This window comes from Pocillopora verrucosa, chromosome 9, assembly GCF_036669915.1.
Source record: "Pocillopora verrucosa isolate sample1 chromosome 9, ASM3666991v2, whole genome shotgun sequence".
Taxonomy (NCBI): domain Eukaryota; kingdom Metazoa; phylum Cnidaria; class Anthozoa; order Scleractinia; family Pocilloporidae; genus Pocillopora; species Pocillopora verrucosa.
Window position 1 is genome coordinate 930505 of NC_089320.1, and position 16797 is coordinate 947301.

The following is a 16797-nucleotide window of genomic DNA, read 5'->3' on the forward strand; positions in this document are numbered from 1 at the left end:
AAGAATTTCAAAAGTATTGTCGCAAGTTTTTTTTTTACGAAAACCGCGGTCACACAATTAGCTGCGAGGAAACTGGCGCCGAGAACAAGTCTACTACTCTGCCATGGTGGACTGCTAGAATACATAATTTTTCTAACTTTCCCTTTGCCGGTTTGCAGGGGTAAGTATTTGTGTGTATTTACAAAAAAGGGTTACACGATGAGATGTATTATTCTTCTGTTAAGAAATGGTAGCATCATGCATTGATGCCAGTTTTTGTCTCAAGTGCAAGCTTGTTGTTTTGAATTGCAAGAATGCAAGAATTTTAATCGGAAATGTAGTGATAAACTCCCAATCAACCAAACGTGCATATGGCCCATCTCGGTTGGGTAGAATGAAAACTCAATTGCTTTTCCAATGGTTGTTTTTTCTTGTAGAACTCTTGACAGTCTTACTATTTTCTGTGTAGATTGAACCTAGCGCCTTGAAGTTGCAACGATTAGATAGTTGGGCTTTTTACAACCGGAATTTCCATCGTCATCAACCATCTTGTCCTGCTTTGGAGCCGTAAAACTGCAATTTTCTCTTATAAAAGAGAAATATTTTGCATCTCAACAACGTTTACAGGTAAGTTGGTAAGACATTCACTCTGTACAGGCCTTTAAGTTTGTTTTGATTAAGTATAGTTTATAACGTGCATGTAGTGGTACTTTTCGTTTAGAAGTTGATTTCATTAACACATATGAGTAACCTTTGTTGAGATCTTTAAATGAGATAGAGATAGACATGGAGGAATATTGTAAAAGCATTTTTGTGTTTTCTCATCTTAACACTATGTCTTCATCAGAAATACATTTTGGGACACTTCCTATTACTGTCCATTGTTTCTTTTGTCTCCATATGAATTACAAGATTATAGATTCAACTCAAAAACAGATACATGAAACATTTTATCTGGAAGCTGGTATGGCTTGAGATCTCATACCTAGTAAAGATATCTGCACTCCAGTATTATGGTATAATCTATCCCACAGAAAAACACCAAAATCCTACAAATTCTACTACTTTATTCAATGATGAGTAATATTCTTAATAAGGAGTGACTCCTAAAGGCAGTACAGCACATATGCTCAATAAACTTACTTGAGCCCACTACTGTCTGTATATCAGCTCACTATTGAGCCAAACTCATAGCTTCCTCCAATGTTTCTTGAAATTAGCAATCTCCTGCTGTAGCTTTCTCTCACTGTATAACTTTCTAGACAGTCGATCACCCCTGACAACAACAACTACTACTAGTACTACATAACTTAGTCCTTATATACATTAAAAAAGTGTTCTGGAACATTCCAGAAGCTTACAAAAGACTTATTTTAGTAGTATTACATAATAACTTGATGGAATGTTCCAGAAAGTTCTATGGTATGCATGTCAGCATGACTAAGAAGTCTGGAGATTTCTAGAAGTTTATATTTAAAACAACAATTACTCATAACACCAACATGTCATCTATTAGTGAAAGTTTTAAGATTTGAGTCTGAATGTACCTTGGAGCACATGGCAGCATTTTTAGTTTCAGGCAGTGATATTTTACCCATGAGTTGAAAGGGAATGGATCAAAAGAGATACATGACTGTAAATATGTAATAACCATATATGTGCACTGCAGTTAAAGAAATGAATATAGAAGTGATCCTCACAGTTATGAATACTACTGGGCTGGGTTGTTCAAAGCTGGGTTAAGATAACCCAGAATTAGCATGAAATGTGATTTCAGATCTGATAGCTTTAAAAGAAAATTCAGTATAATTATTTTTGTCTAGACTATGACTCTTTGACGCTCTAAAAAGAATATAGGCATTATCCCAAAAAGGCTTTTGAATAAAGGAATAAAGAAACCCAGATTAAAATTTTAACTGTGGGTTAGCGCTAATCAGCCTTTGAACAACTGGACCCAGAACTAGTAGTGAAAATAGGGCCTGAAAAAGATTCAGGCCCGTATGGAATTTGAACCCATGACCTCTGTGATACCGGTGAAGTGCTCTACCAACTGAGCTAGCCAGCCAACTGGGAGCTGGTCATTATCTTGATTATAAATAAACCCTCCAAGTGATGAATACATGACTGTAAATGTATGAAAATCATATATATGCGCACTGCAGTTAAAGAAATGTGTATATTTATATATCATATTTCTTGAACTGCAGTGCACATACATTATTTTCATATACTTACATTCATGTATTCATGACTGTAATAGGTAACTAAAAATCAAACTGGTATGAACCTTAACCCATTGACACCTGAACCGCCCGTAACCGCCCGTGCCGCGTGGGGGACTTGCGCGAGAGACGCTTTCCCCCCTATCTCCCCTACTAAGCAGAATTTTGTCTCCAAACTTCCTCTGTTGTTAGAGGATCTATAAACCAATCAGAATCCGTTTTTTGCGCAGTTATTTTGATAACTTTAGGGGGTAGTACAGAGGCGTCATTTTATGCGTTCACAAGAAATGATCAACTACAAAGAAATGGCGTACGCGCGGCCGACTTTCAATATTTTCAAGTCGGATTTTCTGTTCCTTTCCCACCATTTTAGACCTTCTGGAATACAGAATGAAAAGGAAATATGCTATAGAATAATCTGCTCGAAAAATAATGGACATCACGGTCTTAAAGGCGACAAAATAATCTTTCGAGTCGACAACACTACAATTCTCTAAAGCGATGCGAATTAGGGCCGTAAAGCGAAAACCAAACTATCGGACTTCAAGCGAGGCCTAGAGACATTATGAAGATTCAAAGGCACGGTAAATATCACGTTTGAGTAATGAGATGTCCAAAAAGTATTGTTTAACAGAAGATTTTGTGTTAAAACGTAGAACTTTCAGTATTTTCAACACAACGCTGCGCAATATTCTAGCCGTGAAGTCAAGTAAACATCGATCTAGGCATGATGAATTCTACTTCGTGGGTTTCGCACACGTAAGAAATTCGTACGTTTTTCGGTTCTAACAGAAAATCAAGAACTGTTTTGAATAAAGCTTTCTTCCCGAAACGTTCCTTGGTCAGTTTTGTCTTTCTCCTCATTTATAATTTCCATGTAACATGAGATCTCTCCACACACTGATAAATTTGCATATTCACTTTGAAATCCGATCCGCATACTTTTTTTGCACACGTGCGCAAAAATTTACTGATTTTTATCTTTTATCTTAATTTTAGAGTAAAAACTTAATATGCATCTATTGCTTTCCTCGTTGATAGTAAGTTATTTAAATGGTCTTCTTTCACGTGAGCTTGTTTTTGGGAAAAAAAGATTTGTCAAACTTTACTGCGCATTGTGTTTACTTTTCCGGTTTCTCCAAAATTTTAACTTTTGGGTAGGCACGTGTTACACGTAGGAGTCAATGGGTTAAACCAACATAGAAAAAAAATTTGATCATTAATAGATCTATATTTTGTGAATAGAATTTACATTCACTCCTGCAGTAGCAGGTGATAGCCGCTGTTTGACTCCTTTGCAGACATAGATATGAGGCAGTTTGTACTGGGAATGATAGGAAAACCTTGTCTTTTGTCAGGGAAAAATTTTATTTGCCTCATTCACAACCGACGCTTGAGCAAGCAGTTTCATTACGGAGTCACACCCATCGAAAAGCATTGCCCGGGAAAAGTGGGGTACCCATGATGCTTTGCGGGTGCAATGACCTGGGACTGAGGTTGCAAAAGCTCACCGCCAGCTTCGGTCTCTTAAGATCTGAATTGACGAATTCCCAAATGGGAGTTGTAAAATTTTGCTGTGTCCATTTAGAGACAATGGAGATACAATTGGAGCAATTAGTATTGTTTGAAAGTGATGAAATGCTTGATTGGGAATTTACAATGTCTACTTAAGCTTTTCGAAAAGTAAATAGACTTTACTGACATTTTATCCGAAACTGACAGCAATAATGGGCTAAAAAGGAATATTTCTGTAATGTTATTTTGCTTTCATGGTGAAATCGATGGTCGAACCTTGTAAATCTGCTGCATTTCAGTCCTAACACAAATTAAAAACCCAACATTTAAAAGGTAATTTAATTTTATATCTGACTGATGTTTAAACAATATAGCCTAATCAAGATAACACTACTAATTACTTCCATTCTTCTTCAATGAATAGTGCTACATTTCGGTTGTCTGAGCAAGAAACAATACAATAAATGATAAATGTGAAAGATAGCCACAACTTTTATGTCGGTGTTTCAAAACCTTGATTGTTTGTAGCAATGCAACTCTATTGAAACTTCAGACTGTATTGTTTTCATTTTTTTCCAAATTCTGCACTTCCAAATCGGGGGTGCGGCTTATCTACGGATGTGGCTTATACATGGACATTTACTGTACTTGTGAACATGGTGTACACGGGGGATTACATGATTGACAGGCGGATTGACAGGCCTGCATGAAGTTACGCATCCTCTCTTTCTCTTTTCTAGCTTATTTGCATTTTCCCGTGCAACGTTTTTCAGTGGGTGCAATTCTTTAATGTCAAGTAACTAAATGAGAGTGGAAGTTTGGTAAATTTTCACATTGACATGTATATCAGCATACAGAGTGTTAAACTTTAATAAATGTGGCTTATTTGGACTTGCTCTGGTGAGGCTTCTGCTCTTCTTATATACAGCCCTCTCAAATGTGATGACTTTTTTTAATTGTTTACAGTACTAATTGCAAGCTCCAGTCATCATGGCTGAAAAAGAAGTCAAAACATTCAGCCACAGCCACAACTTAGAACAGTATGTTTTGCTGGCCAAGTCAGCCAGAGGAGCCGGATTAGTAGCCCTTATAAATCAGACATTAGAGGCCCCTGGTGTGTATGTTTTTGGGGAACTCATAGAGATGCCTTCTGTCAAAGCGGTATGTACTGTTATGTCATATTTGTCTTCAGTTATTAAGGTGCTATGATAATCGCAACATAACTAGATCAGACACAAAACTTCCGATTACACTGCTTGTCTCTGGAGTTAGTAGTATGGAAAGCATTGCAACTGAAGTCAAAATATTTTCTCTTTGTGTAATTGGATGCTTTGCATTTAATTTTCTCTTCCAAAAAGTTTGTTTTGGATTCCTTTAAACTCCCAGTTTTGGAAATGGGAAACAAGATTGGACCCTCTCTTTTCATCCTTGATTTCAATTGCAGCTAGAAAACTCTGAAAATTCATCATACTGGACTCTCTTGAACATATTTGCATTTGGAACTTATAGTGACTATAAAGGTAAGATCAAGATTTCTTGCTAAATGTTAACATTTACCAGGCTTCAGTTGATTTGTGAAATGCTAACAGTACATGTGGATTGAAAGGTTTCCTAGTCCTTCCCATGAGGTGTTGTGAACAACTGCCTCCCCTTTGTTGTAAACATAGTTCATGTGCTGTGGCTAACTAAAAGGCTGTGTCTTTGAGCTGAAAAGAAGTGATTAATAAAAAAATCATTGAGGGATTGTTGTCTTTTCTTTTAAGGAGTAGTGCACTGAAATCTTTCAGTGATTTTCATGTAAATTCCTTAGTGATTAGAAATTGTTTTCTTTATTTTTTGTTAAGGGTGTGTATTCACTGTTCCATTTCAGAAAAAGCCAGTTTGTTGCCAGCTTTAACTGCGACACAGTTAAGGAAGTTACAACATCTAACCATAGTGTCCTTAGCAGCTAAATCAAAGGTACATACAATTAAACCTGTATTAAGTGGAACCGTATCAAGTGATCACAACGCACTAAGCAGTTGGTTGTAAAAGTCCCCAAATTTTTCTCCTTCACTGCTCTATATTCCACCTCCATTAAGGAGTTGTGGTTGCCCCCTGTTTGTATTGCCTTCCACCTGAATTGAACAATAACTTGCGTGTAAAACCACTCAAATATAACAAAGAATAATTTCTCATGTCAAATTTATTCCACGTTTACCTCCCAAATTCAGTGTTAGCATTTGTAGATTATCTTTCTCCTTAGGACTGTTAGGACAAAATGGCATTCTTTATTGCATTTGACCCCTATTCTGGAGAAACCTGTATTAAGTTGTGGACCTGCCATTCCTTGTGGGTAACTGCTTAATCCAGGTTTGACTGTATAATGTAATTTGTATGGTTGTTGATCTAGTCTGCACATCACGAAAAAATTATAAATTTGTCTAGTATGCAAATTATGACCGACATATTGTTAAGATATATCTGCATAACAATATTTAATTTTAGGAAGAGTGCCAGATCTAAATTGTGAAATTCCTCTATAAAACTGAAGGGACATTTCAAACAACTTATATCTTATCAGTCGACCATTCATTTTTTTTGACATGTAAGACAGTGAATAAATTTAAACCATAACTGTTTAGAAGTGTGATACTATTTGCCTTGTAAAATTTTCTTTTTTCAAATTTGATTCTGTAGTTCATACCATACAGCTTGTTATTGCAAGAACTGGATATCAAGAATTTAAGAGAACTAGAGGTACATACACATGCGAATGCTACTAAAGAGTCCTTCTTTTAAATTTTTTATATAAACAACTACTTAGCTCAATTTTGCTCTGATTAAAGGGGGTAAGTTTCTAAAGAAACTTTGGTGCTGCATAGGTGGGAGAGTATAGCAGGTAATTTAGTGTTAACAACTGAGTTAAAAACGTAATTGGCCACTGTAAAGAATAAAAAGCTGACAATTCAAGCGTTTGCCCTTTGTCATCTAGTGATTGGAGGAATTGTGGGTTGTGCGTGGGTTTATAGCAGAAAGTGGAGCTACACTATTGGTGGGAGTATGATGACGAGAAAACAAGAATAAATTAGTTGAATGAAAAGCGCTCGTCAATACTGTGGGGATTAAGAGTGCTGATTTTCCAGTGACTTCTGAATTCTTATTTGGTATATTTTTCAACTTTCAGGATGTAATTATTGACGCTATTTATGCTGACATTATCCATGGAAAACTAGACCAGAAAAATAAACAGGTTGGACTTTGAACTTGTGTTGTGTTCACTTCACTGTGGAACCTGCCCTTTAGTACACTTTTTTCCCCAGAAGACGTTTCCATTCAGGGGACACAAATTTTGATCCCAACTGGAAAACAGCTCTGACCTGTAACATGAAATACAGATGAATTAGTTTTTTTAAAAGGGAACCACTAAGAACCGTTTGAGCCCTGAGATTGACATCTAATTTCTCCTTACAATATCACCTCTGAATCAAACTTTAAAGTCACAAGAATAAAGGAAATGATCACGAACTAAATAAGCTCTTGATTTTTAAACAAACTCTCCATGTCGGCACCTTAAAAATTGTATAGAGAACAGTTTGGAGAATATGCATACTGATATTAGGGTGTAATGGGTTCAGGGGCCTGGAGACACTGTTCCTAGTCTTAATGGTCCCCTTGAGCAGTTCTAATACTTAAGAAATACCACAGAATTTTTGTTTCTTTTATCATGTCAATCTTTAGCTAGAAGTAGATTTTGCCATTGGTAGAGACATCACTCCAGAAACAGTAAATCGAGTCACAGAAGTATTACAAGATTGGTAAGTTTTGTCATGGATCAAAGCAATTCCATAGAATCATGCTCACATTTAAACTATCCACGGCTACTTGTTTTTCTTAACTTAGAGATGGTAATGGTAATGGTAACTTTATTTATACACGGTAAATCCTTCAGCAAATATTGTAAAATGATACAAGATCAACTAAGTATCCCTAACTAAACTAACTAACCTAAACTATATACTAAAAGCTGCTTTATAAGGATGCCGTGTTAAAACTCATTCAAAACTGTGGTGACTTATGTTAAGTTTAAAATCATGTAAAGATGTTGCTGCACGAAGGTCACTAAATAGGCTGTTCCACAACCTGGCTCCGCTGCAAGAGAAACTCTTCTTCAAATAATTGGTGCGGGGCTGCGGAAGAGCCAATTTATTTTCAGTATTCCTTAATCGATATGATGTTTTGTCGTTTCGAAACACAAATCTAGAACTCGGATACTCAGGGGTCATCCCATGTAAAGGTTTGTACATCACAACAGCAGCTGATTAAAATCTTTGATATTTAAGTTTACGCCAATCCAGTACCCGGAACAATTCATCGATATCAGAGTCATAATTGGCACACGTTAAAATACGGGCTGCACGACTTTGGAGCTTCTGGAGCTTTTCGGAGAGACCACTGTCACAGTTGCCCCAGTCAACACTACAATAATTAAAATATGGCTGAACGAGGCTATTATATACGTAGATTTACGACTACAGTTTAATTTTACTTTTAACGAGTAACTGAACTATATTTCATGAAAAAAAAAAAAATGATGTGATCACATTACTTAAAGTGAAAAATGACCTTCTAAAATTTCCCTCGCTTCTCGCATTTGGCTCCATAGCTCAGTTGTTAGTAGTGCTCAACTAATATCTTGGAGGCGTGGGTTCGAATCCTGTCACAGCCAGCACTTTTCCAGCCTTCTTTTCTGCAATCGCTTAAATTGTACTCTATTTGCAAGGAGTATTCCTTTGCTTGATTGTTTAAAATTTGTTCTCTTTTTCTTTCTATTATTTTGAATTTGAAGAAAAGAAAAATAAATGAGACTAAGTGAGATTCACGCTCATCACATTTGCAATTAACGTACTGCAGTTGTTATATTCAATGGGCCCATTGCTAATCTGCTGGTGTATGTTCTCTAAGCAGGGTTTGTGGTTCAGTGTTGGGTGTGTAAAAAAGAGGAACCATTGTCGTGTTCTTAAATTTTCAATCAATAAATCTTTTGGTCTATAATCACGCCAAATCAAGCCACTTTTGCTGAGTGTTTTTTCTCTTTATTACAGGTGTGACGGCTGTGAATCAGTTCTTCGTAGCATAGAGAAACAAATAGAGAGGGCAAATACACACAAAGAAAAAAAACAAAAGCAGAAGATTCAAGTGGAAGCAGAGGTAGAGAACAGTCTTTTAATCCATCTTTAGCCACCATACATGGTACACCACCTGCATACCTGCATGCTAGACTCGTTTAGTATAGGTGTGACGGAAGGCTAACGCTCTATCGCTCTGACGAAGAGCCAACACTCGAAACGTCAGCCTTTAAACTCTTTACGGTGGTCAATTTACGTTTTCAACCCAGTTGTTAACACAAAATTACTTGTTATACTCTCCCACCGACGCAGCACCACAGTTTCTTTAAAAAGTTGCCACCTTAATTCGTTTAGTATAGGATTCATTCAACGAGAACCTAGGGAAGATTTAATACTCGGAATCGTTACAGTCTGAAGTTTTAGAATAGGTGGATGAGTCTCATTCGTTTAGTTCATTCATTCAGCTATCAGTCAGTCATTCTTTCGTTCGTTCATTCCTCCATTTTTCCATTTTTCTCTCATACTTTCATTTCTTCATTCGTTTTTCCATCCATTTATTCATCACTAAGTTTAACATCAATTTCTCATGACTGCTTTTTATCTCCAGGTCGAAAATCTGAAAAAGGCAATAAAGGCATCTTCACAGTCAGACATGGATAATGGTGGCGTATCAGGAATGCCAGCAAGTTATCACAGTCAGCAATATCAACAGAAAGCTCCAACCACCTCCAAAACTAAAGGGTTGGTCTATCTTATTTCGGTTCTCCTTGATGTACAAGCGTTGAATTTTTACAATACAAACTTCGATACCTACTTGATTTGACTCAAATGATCAAATTTGAACTTGAAACTTCGCATATTTAGCCCATGGAAAGTTCGCTCGACCATTGAACTTCTTAGCAAGTCCACTCGATCATTGCTCTACTTATTCTCATATGCAGGTCAAGTGGAATTTATGTAGTGAGAAATTACGATCAGAATCCTTCACGGGAAAGAAAGAACCCTCTAAAATGTGCGGCTTCATGGCTCAGTCGGTAAAAGCGCCCAACGAGCTTCTGGGAGGCGCGGGTTCAATCCCGTCGAGGCCTGATGTTTTTTTTTTTCAGGCTTTTCTGCAGTTGCTTAAGTTGCTGCTCACTTGTGAGAATTGTTGCTTTACTTGATACTCGAACATGAACCATTGGCACTTTCGGTTTTTCCACCCACTCTTTTCTGTTACAGATTACGAGGAAGCGGAAAGGTATTCGGTACTCAAGTTCGCAGATGACTGAAAATGACACAATACTGCCACCAGGATGGACTTAGCTTATTCGCATTTTTGTATTATCTCAGTTCAAACCTGCTTGGTTACCGTTTATAATCCTCCACTGGTCGCTGTGGGCAATACTGGTGGTTATACCTCGCACGTAAGGAAAGAAAGACATCGATCGTAAACGAGAAATTCCGAAGCATGACGAAGATTTCCGAAATGTGTCATATGATTTTTCCAAATTCTAAATCATTTGAGTCTGGGCTCGGTTTATGATACAAGGTTTGCATTTGATCTGGTTTTTATTTTCTACTCTCTAAGAAAGTCCTGATGTACACGTGCAATTTTGTCTCGTAAGTTAACCCTTCATGGATAAAGTAGTTGCTGTTGCAAAGAAAACGTGGTAGCGACATTCTCCAAGGAAACTTCCTGGATAAGAAGTCCAATTTCTCGACAGGTATTCATTTTGCGGCCATCCACGTCAGTTGTTTCCTTTTTTAGAATACTATGTTCCTCACAAAGCATGACTGAGTATTTAAAGCTGCTTCCATAATTGTTTCTAGGGTAACATATGATAACTGAGTTTCTTGCGGATAGTATAAAGCTGGTGTTCAAATGCCGTGCGTGGTATTGTAAATAAAAGGTGGAGCTTTAATTCACGTTACAGTTGTAGGGAAGAATTTAGTACCTTAGTAATTACTGTACACCTATACTTCAAGAAGAAAATGTCTGTTGTCTCGGGTACGGTTGATAAATGTTCAAATTATGTATGGAAAGTTATGCTCATGGAAAGGGCATTAAACCATATGAGGCCAAATCAACTGCTGGCCAACATTTTTCGTTTGTTCCTCCAGATTCTCCTACGTGGTACACACTGAAAATTCACTGTTGTTGTTGTTGTTGTTTCAGCTAGGTAAGCTCACTTAGGAGCACCCCGAATTCCATTCTCTAAAGCATTAGTGTGCAAGTAGGCCCTCATTATCAGTTAGTAGTGCCAAGACTCCGCCAAACCTTTCCCCGACTCACCTAAAATCTCCCTGCGGGAGGAAAACCGTGCATCCTGTAGCGTTAGCCAATAACGATGGCCTGCTCGCATGGTACTAGAGCCTTAGACTGTTGTCCATGTTGAATATGCTGACATTTACGCGGGGTTTAGGCCCGTTTGTTTACAGTGCGTAAAACAATGTTGCGCCATTTAGTTTGAGCAAAATTTATATTAATTAAAAAATGAGAGGATCTGAGTAGAGAAAAATTCTGTCTTCATGTGACGTGTATGGAAAAACTGTTGTGATATTAGTAGGCCCCTTAAATATGACCATGAAACAGCTCATTTATGAGACACTACACATGAAGGCCACTTGGCAAGAGGATGAAAATGCTCCTTATTCTCAAATGAATCATAGAGCGATCAGGGATGAGAATGAAACTTGTTTACGAGCCCGAGACATACTGGTTTGACAGAATAGATTGCAATTCCATGAAGAGGATCGTTTCTTTACATAGTCTTTGCATAATAAAACCAAACCTGATTGTACGGTTCCTAGATTTTGTGGCCTCGCCTCCTATATAATACGAGGTGACCTAACTGTTTTATTCCGAGTATCTAATAAGCTCGAAATTAGCACTCGATACACATTTGAGTTCTCTCAATTTGCGATTTCTGGCTTATAGCCGCCAGTGCATTGTGTTTCCGTTCTTGCCGCGACATTGCAAAGGGCGTTAAACGTAAAATAATTTCAATCTCGTCCCTGTGTTATTTTAATTTCGAAAAACCAGAGCTTTCATGATGAAATATCTACTTAGGTTTTTATTTTTGTCATAAGTGTTCGTTTCTTTTTTCTTTTTTTTTCTTATTTTGGACACTAGTGTAATATTTCGGACACGTGCCCGCATTTTGATTTTAGACAACTGTTTTTGTTTGTGACCCCTAATGGCCGATTTTACATTCTGGACCGTAGTAGCTGATTTGTTATTTTGGACACTAGTGGCCGATATTTGATTTAGGACCCAAGTGGCCGATTTGTGATTTTGGACTCTAGTGACCGATTTGCGATTTTGGACCCTAGTGGCCGATTTTTGATTTTGGACCCCAGAGACCGATTTGTGATTTTGGACGCTGGTGGCCGATTTGTGATTTTGGACAGTAGTGGCGGACTTGCGATTTTGGACCCTAGTGGCCAATTTTTTTAGGGCCGATCTTTTATTTTAGGACCCTTGTGGATCATTTTCGATTTTGGACGCTAGTGGCTGATTGGTGAATTTGGACACTACTGACGGATTTGTGATATCGGGCGTCAGGGGCCGATTTGATTGTAGAGCCGGATCGTAGAGCATAGTTAACGATTTTACGATTTTGGACGAGAGTGCCCGATTTTTTTATTATGGACACTAGTGGCCGATTTGTAATTTTGGACATTAGTGGCAGATCTGTGACTGTTAGAAATTTTAAGAAAGACAATCAATGGCAGATATACCTATGAAAAGTCTATTCTTATTGATATTATGACGCAAATGCATGGAAATTGTCACTGTCTTTAGCACAACAAGCTAAGGCAATTGCACTGAGGCTGAACAGGTGTACTAAACCTACAGGTAATGCAATTGATGTGAGACATACTTGGGCAGGCTAAGTAATATTACTATGGTCTGCCAGAGCTTTGATCAAACATGATAAGTAAATAATCAGTCGCTTATTAGATTTCGAACATTTTAATTCCCAGTTTTCATCATAAGTGCATCATAAATAAATTATTCAAGCTTTGCTCGAGGACTTTGAATTCTTCTAGGATCCGTGTGTACATAGTAACCATTCACATTTTCAGTCGAAGGCGATTTGAATGTAGAGTTTCGTCTTCCAAGAGAGCACCTTGCTCGCACTGCTATCACACCCAATTCTCAAAGTTCTGTGTCATCCAATATATACACTTTGAATCTCTGACCGTTCAAAGAGTATTCTTTAGACGTGTGCAGCTTTTGATGTAACAGTATTTCCATTAATATGTCCTCAATTTCAAGCTCATCATTGCATTCCTGTGTTGGATTTTCTTGTGATAATGTCCTGTCGCCGTAAGTATCCTCTTTCCTCTTACCCTGGTGGTGAGGAGAGGTTACTTTTTCTCCGGAATAGGCTTGTAGGCTACGCAATACTTCCTCCAGGTCGTGAAAAGAATCTTGACTGTGTATCATAATAAATTTTTTAACCAGTCAACGTTGTTAAGTTGATTTGTATATGTCCTATTTTGCTGTTGTAAGTTCCTGGCTGGCTAACTCAATAACATCATCCCCTCACGGACCATTTTAAGCTTGCGTGCAGAACAGTGCACCTCACTTGGTGACAAAAATGTTAAGCAACTTATGTGTATAACGCTTATCGGCTTTACGTTTGCGCAAATGAAAAAAAACATTTCTTATTTCATTGTTAGCCTGAGAACTCGTCCTAATTAAGGACGCCATGTCAATTCAACGCTTGACCGCGTCAATTCGTAATCAACAGTTGACAAAGAAAATTTGCATCTATTTTCATATCGTTTTGAAAAGGTAAAAATCACTCAAAATAGCGGGATAAATATATAACAATTGCAAATTCAATTACCTGGTTCTCTTTAATATCTCAAAGGCTCATTACATAAAGCTGTTTATAAGCCATCGTTTACAATGTCTGTCTAAAAAACTACACTCTAGAGTTGCGTAAGATTTAGTGGAAGCAAACTTCGCTATATTATAATAGTATTAGTGATTGCGAAAAAGGATTTACATCATAATACTTAGTATAGAAGGGAACTCAATAAGTGAAGTGTATGACGCAATTTCAAAATAAATGATTGCTCGAAGTCAGTCGACGTCAGAATAATTTACCTCGAGAAAAAAGGCTTGTGTGAGGAGCTCTGAATTGTGTTAAATGGGATCATACGAAATATATATTTCTGTCCGTTCAATAAAACGTCTTGGTCTGATTCTGGCTCCACTAAACACGGCAATAATTAATCCTTTAAACCCCAACATCAGTATCCATATTTTTCCTCTCTTTACGCTTCTTTCGGTAATTTCACGGAGGATTCGTTTCCCAATCAAAGCTTCTTATGTTGGCGATCATTTCCTTTAATCTCATAATCTTAGTGAATGATTCAGCAGTATTACTGTGAGGAGAAATTACATGCTGGTCACTCTTAGGTTTAAATGAATGAATTACTTCGGTCTGATACTGCTTCAACAGGACATATATCGTTGGCTAATATATTAAAACATATAACTTGCGTTTAATTACTTATTTGCTATTTACTGATTATTATTTTTTGACGGCAGAATGATAGAAGTTTGATTTCACTTTTTTTTGGTGTCAGAGTGGGTATGTTTCGCCTATTGACGTAGAATCTGTGGTTTAACGTACTCTATCGACACATCCAGTTCGGTTAAAGAGAGACGGTTGGAGCAGTCTTCAATTTATTGTCAAAAAGTTATCCCGAGGACCAATCAGAGCGAAGGTTTGCATCATATCACAAGCCAATGAGGACTCGAAGTGAAAAGAAACAAAGGGCTTGAAGCGCGGGAAAACGCGAGTGACCGAGGTGTAAATGTTTTAAGTTTTGTATCTGATTGGTTGGGAAATTGACGTGATTTTCAAGAACAATCATTGTGCAAAGTGAAATACAACCATTTTAAATCTGTATAGTTTCCTATATATGTCAAATAGAATATCTTGAAATATTCACTCAGGGAGCGTCTTCGTGTGGTCAATACATGTTCTCCTCCGCAGAGCCGTACTTTGGGATGTCACGCAACGCCTAGCGTGCGTGTGTCGAAGCATGCATGCGCGCAGGAGGTCTGGAGAGCATGGAGGAATAGTAAGAGCTGTTGAAGCTACTGAAAGTAACTTAAGCTTTTCAATTGCTCTCTAAATTTCTCAAGTGCTCCATAACTCAATATACGCACAGTCAAAAGCGTGGACCAATTCTTTAATAATATAGCAGTTTTTTCGTGTAAGCAAGCAGGCTTCATCTGGATTAATTAAAAAGTCGAAGGATACTCAATTTCTTAAAAAAATTTTTGAACATTATTTACGTCCTTATAGTAATTAAGAAACTAAAGGCAAAAATATTCATATAACATAAATTTTGAGAATGTTTTCGTTTCCTAAAAAGTTGAAGACCACGAAGAAGGGTTTGGATTCTTCAAAATGATGACAACATCACGTCCCCTATGACTTAATTCTTTGTTTATTTGTCGCTTCAAGGTGGTAGATTGTTATCTTTTCCCCTGGAAATTAGATGTCGTTCAAATCGCGAAGTTTACAGTTTTTATTTGAGTTCAGTCCTCGGAAAACCATTCGCTGTGCGACACAGATGCATGCTCTTGAAACAATTTATGAGTATATTTTCGAGCAAGAAGAACGCTATTGTGAAAGATGTATATATTTTTCTAGTTTCTGTTTTGGAACATCATTCTATTTTACTCACCTGCACTTGCTTTACTTTAGCGCGTGCCTGTAACTCGGTCAAATGGACTATGAGTGCAACAATGGACGTTCATGCATTAAACGTCGTGTTCTACAAAGCTAAGGAGATTTCGCAACAAGGGTTAGTTAAATTAATAACATGTATGCAATTTTAAGAGCAATATTGTGGCTGTTTATAGAAGAAGATATCAAGATCTTGCCAGCTTAATAAAATTTAAAAGTGACACTGTTTTGTAAAAAAAAAATAATAATAAATAAAAAAAATAATAAACTTTGATCCACCGGTAAATTTTACCATAATGGTTTAAAGGGGTCTTTTTTTTTTTAATTTGCATTTTGGACATAAGCGTGCGGCATATGTGTAAATACGTCAAGAGACGGTAAATTTTTCGGCTCGTACGTCAAAAAGGAATATTTCACATTTTGACACTAGCTTGGATGAAGAAAATTATAAACTTTATATAGGGATCGAATTTCTCCACAAATTCTCTACAAAATAGGAAGAGAGATTCGAATCTTCGTGGGAAACTAATAATTTGTTCATGTTCTTCGCTAGTGACGAATTTGTAACATAACTTTACGTTCAGAGACCAAACCAAAAATTTCAGTCAGTTTCAGAAATACTTCAACCGCGCTTAACATGCGTGGATATCTGTGCGCTTTTCATTTAAGCAGACCTTTGGAAATCAAATGTCTAAGGTTGTAAACCTTTTACTCTGCTCAAGAGAACGGTAAAAGTTTTTTAGAGAATTGCGTAAGAAATAAAGCTGTTTCCCTGTTTGAGGGTTATCACCACGTTGGAGTAATAAATGAGTTTACTAATTGCCTTTTCTTTGCGACTGTCAGATTTTCGCGAGCATTTATTTAAACAGACCTTTGGAAATCAACTGTCCAAGGTTGTAAACCTTTTACTCTACACAGGAGAATGGTAAAAGTTTAGAGAATTGCATAAGAAGTAATTCTTTTTTCCTGTTTGAGGGCTATCACCACGTTGAAGTAACAAATGAGTTTACAAATTACCTTTTCTTTGCGACTGTCGGATTTTCGCGAGCGTTGGCGTCGAAAACGAATACTTAATGTTTTCAAAGCAATACCCTCACTTAGCGATACAATTTCCCCGAAAAAAAGATTTATATTGATCTGCTTGTACCTGTGTGCACATAGAAAAGTGCTGTCGTCAAAATATCATGTTCCTGGTCTTCTCAACTTAGATTGAAAAAAAGAGCTTGAGAAGTACCTTATTTTGTATATTTATGTATGGGAGACTATGAA

At 37.2% G+C, this 16797-nt stretch overlaps 1 protein-coding gene and 1 long non-coding RNA gene across 4 annotated transcripts; one reads left to right on the top strand and one right to left on the bottom strand.

Moving 5' to 3' along the window:
- Positions 1-12: 12 nt before the first annotated feature.
- LOC131771238 (COP9 signalosome complex subunit 7b-like) lies at positions 13-10732 on the top strand. Of its 3 annotated transcripts, none has more exons than XM_059087024.2 (11): positions 13-160; positions 449-606; positions 4683-4877; positions 5161-5236; positions 5587-5675; positions 6396-6455; positions 6883-6948; positions 7437-7513; positions 8801-8906; positions 9432-9565; positions 10046-10732. In XM_059087024.2, the coding sequence occupies exons 3-11, from the start codon at positions 4707-4709 to the stop codon at positions 10089-10091; spliced, it is 825 nt and encodes a 274-aa protein (XP_058943007.1). In that variant the 5' UTR covers positions 13-160; positions 449-606; positions 4683-4706; the 3' UTR covers positions 10092-10732. The 3 variants fall into 3 exon arrangements, with proteins under 3 accessions (XP_058943007.1, XP_058943000.1, XP_066028869.1); XM_059087017.2 differs by having other exon boundaries at positions 34-160; positions 417-606; XM_066172772.1 differs by lacking the exons at positions 13-160; positions 449-606 and adding an exon at positions 3974-4049.
- On the bottom strand, positions 6892-16748 carry LOC131771262 (uncharacterized). The gene is made up of 3 exons (XR_009339173.2): positions 16546-16748; positions 15527-15624; positions 6892-7075 (listed from the first exon to the last, which is right to left on the bottom strand). It is a non-coding gene; the product is annotated as an uncharacterized lncRNA (long non-coding RNA).
- Between the last annotated feature and the right edge of the window lie 49 nt (positions 16749-16797).

Excerpts from the sequence above, each read along its gene's own strand:
- LOC131771238 (XM_059087024.2), top strand. The coding sequence starts at position 4,707 with ATGGCTGAAAAAGAAGTCAAAACATTCAGCCACAGCCACAACTTAGAA. Across the intron at positions 4,878-5,160 it reads AGATGCCTTCTGTCAAAGCG|CTAGAAAACTCTGAAAATTC; the intron begins GTATGTACTGTT and ends TTTCAATTGCAG. Across the intron at positions 6,949-7,436 it reads TAGACCAGAAAAATAAACAG|CTAGAAGTAGATTTTGCCAT; the intron begins GTTGGACTTTGA and ends GTCAATCTTTAG.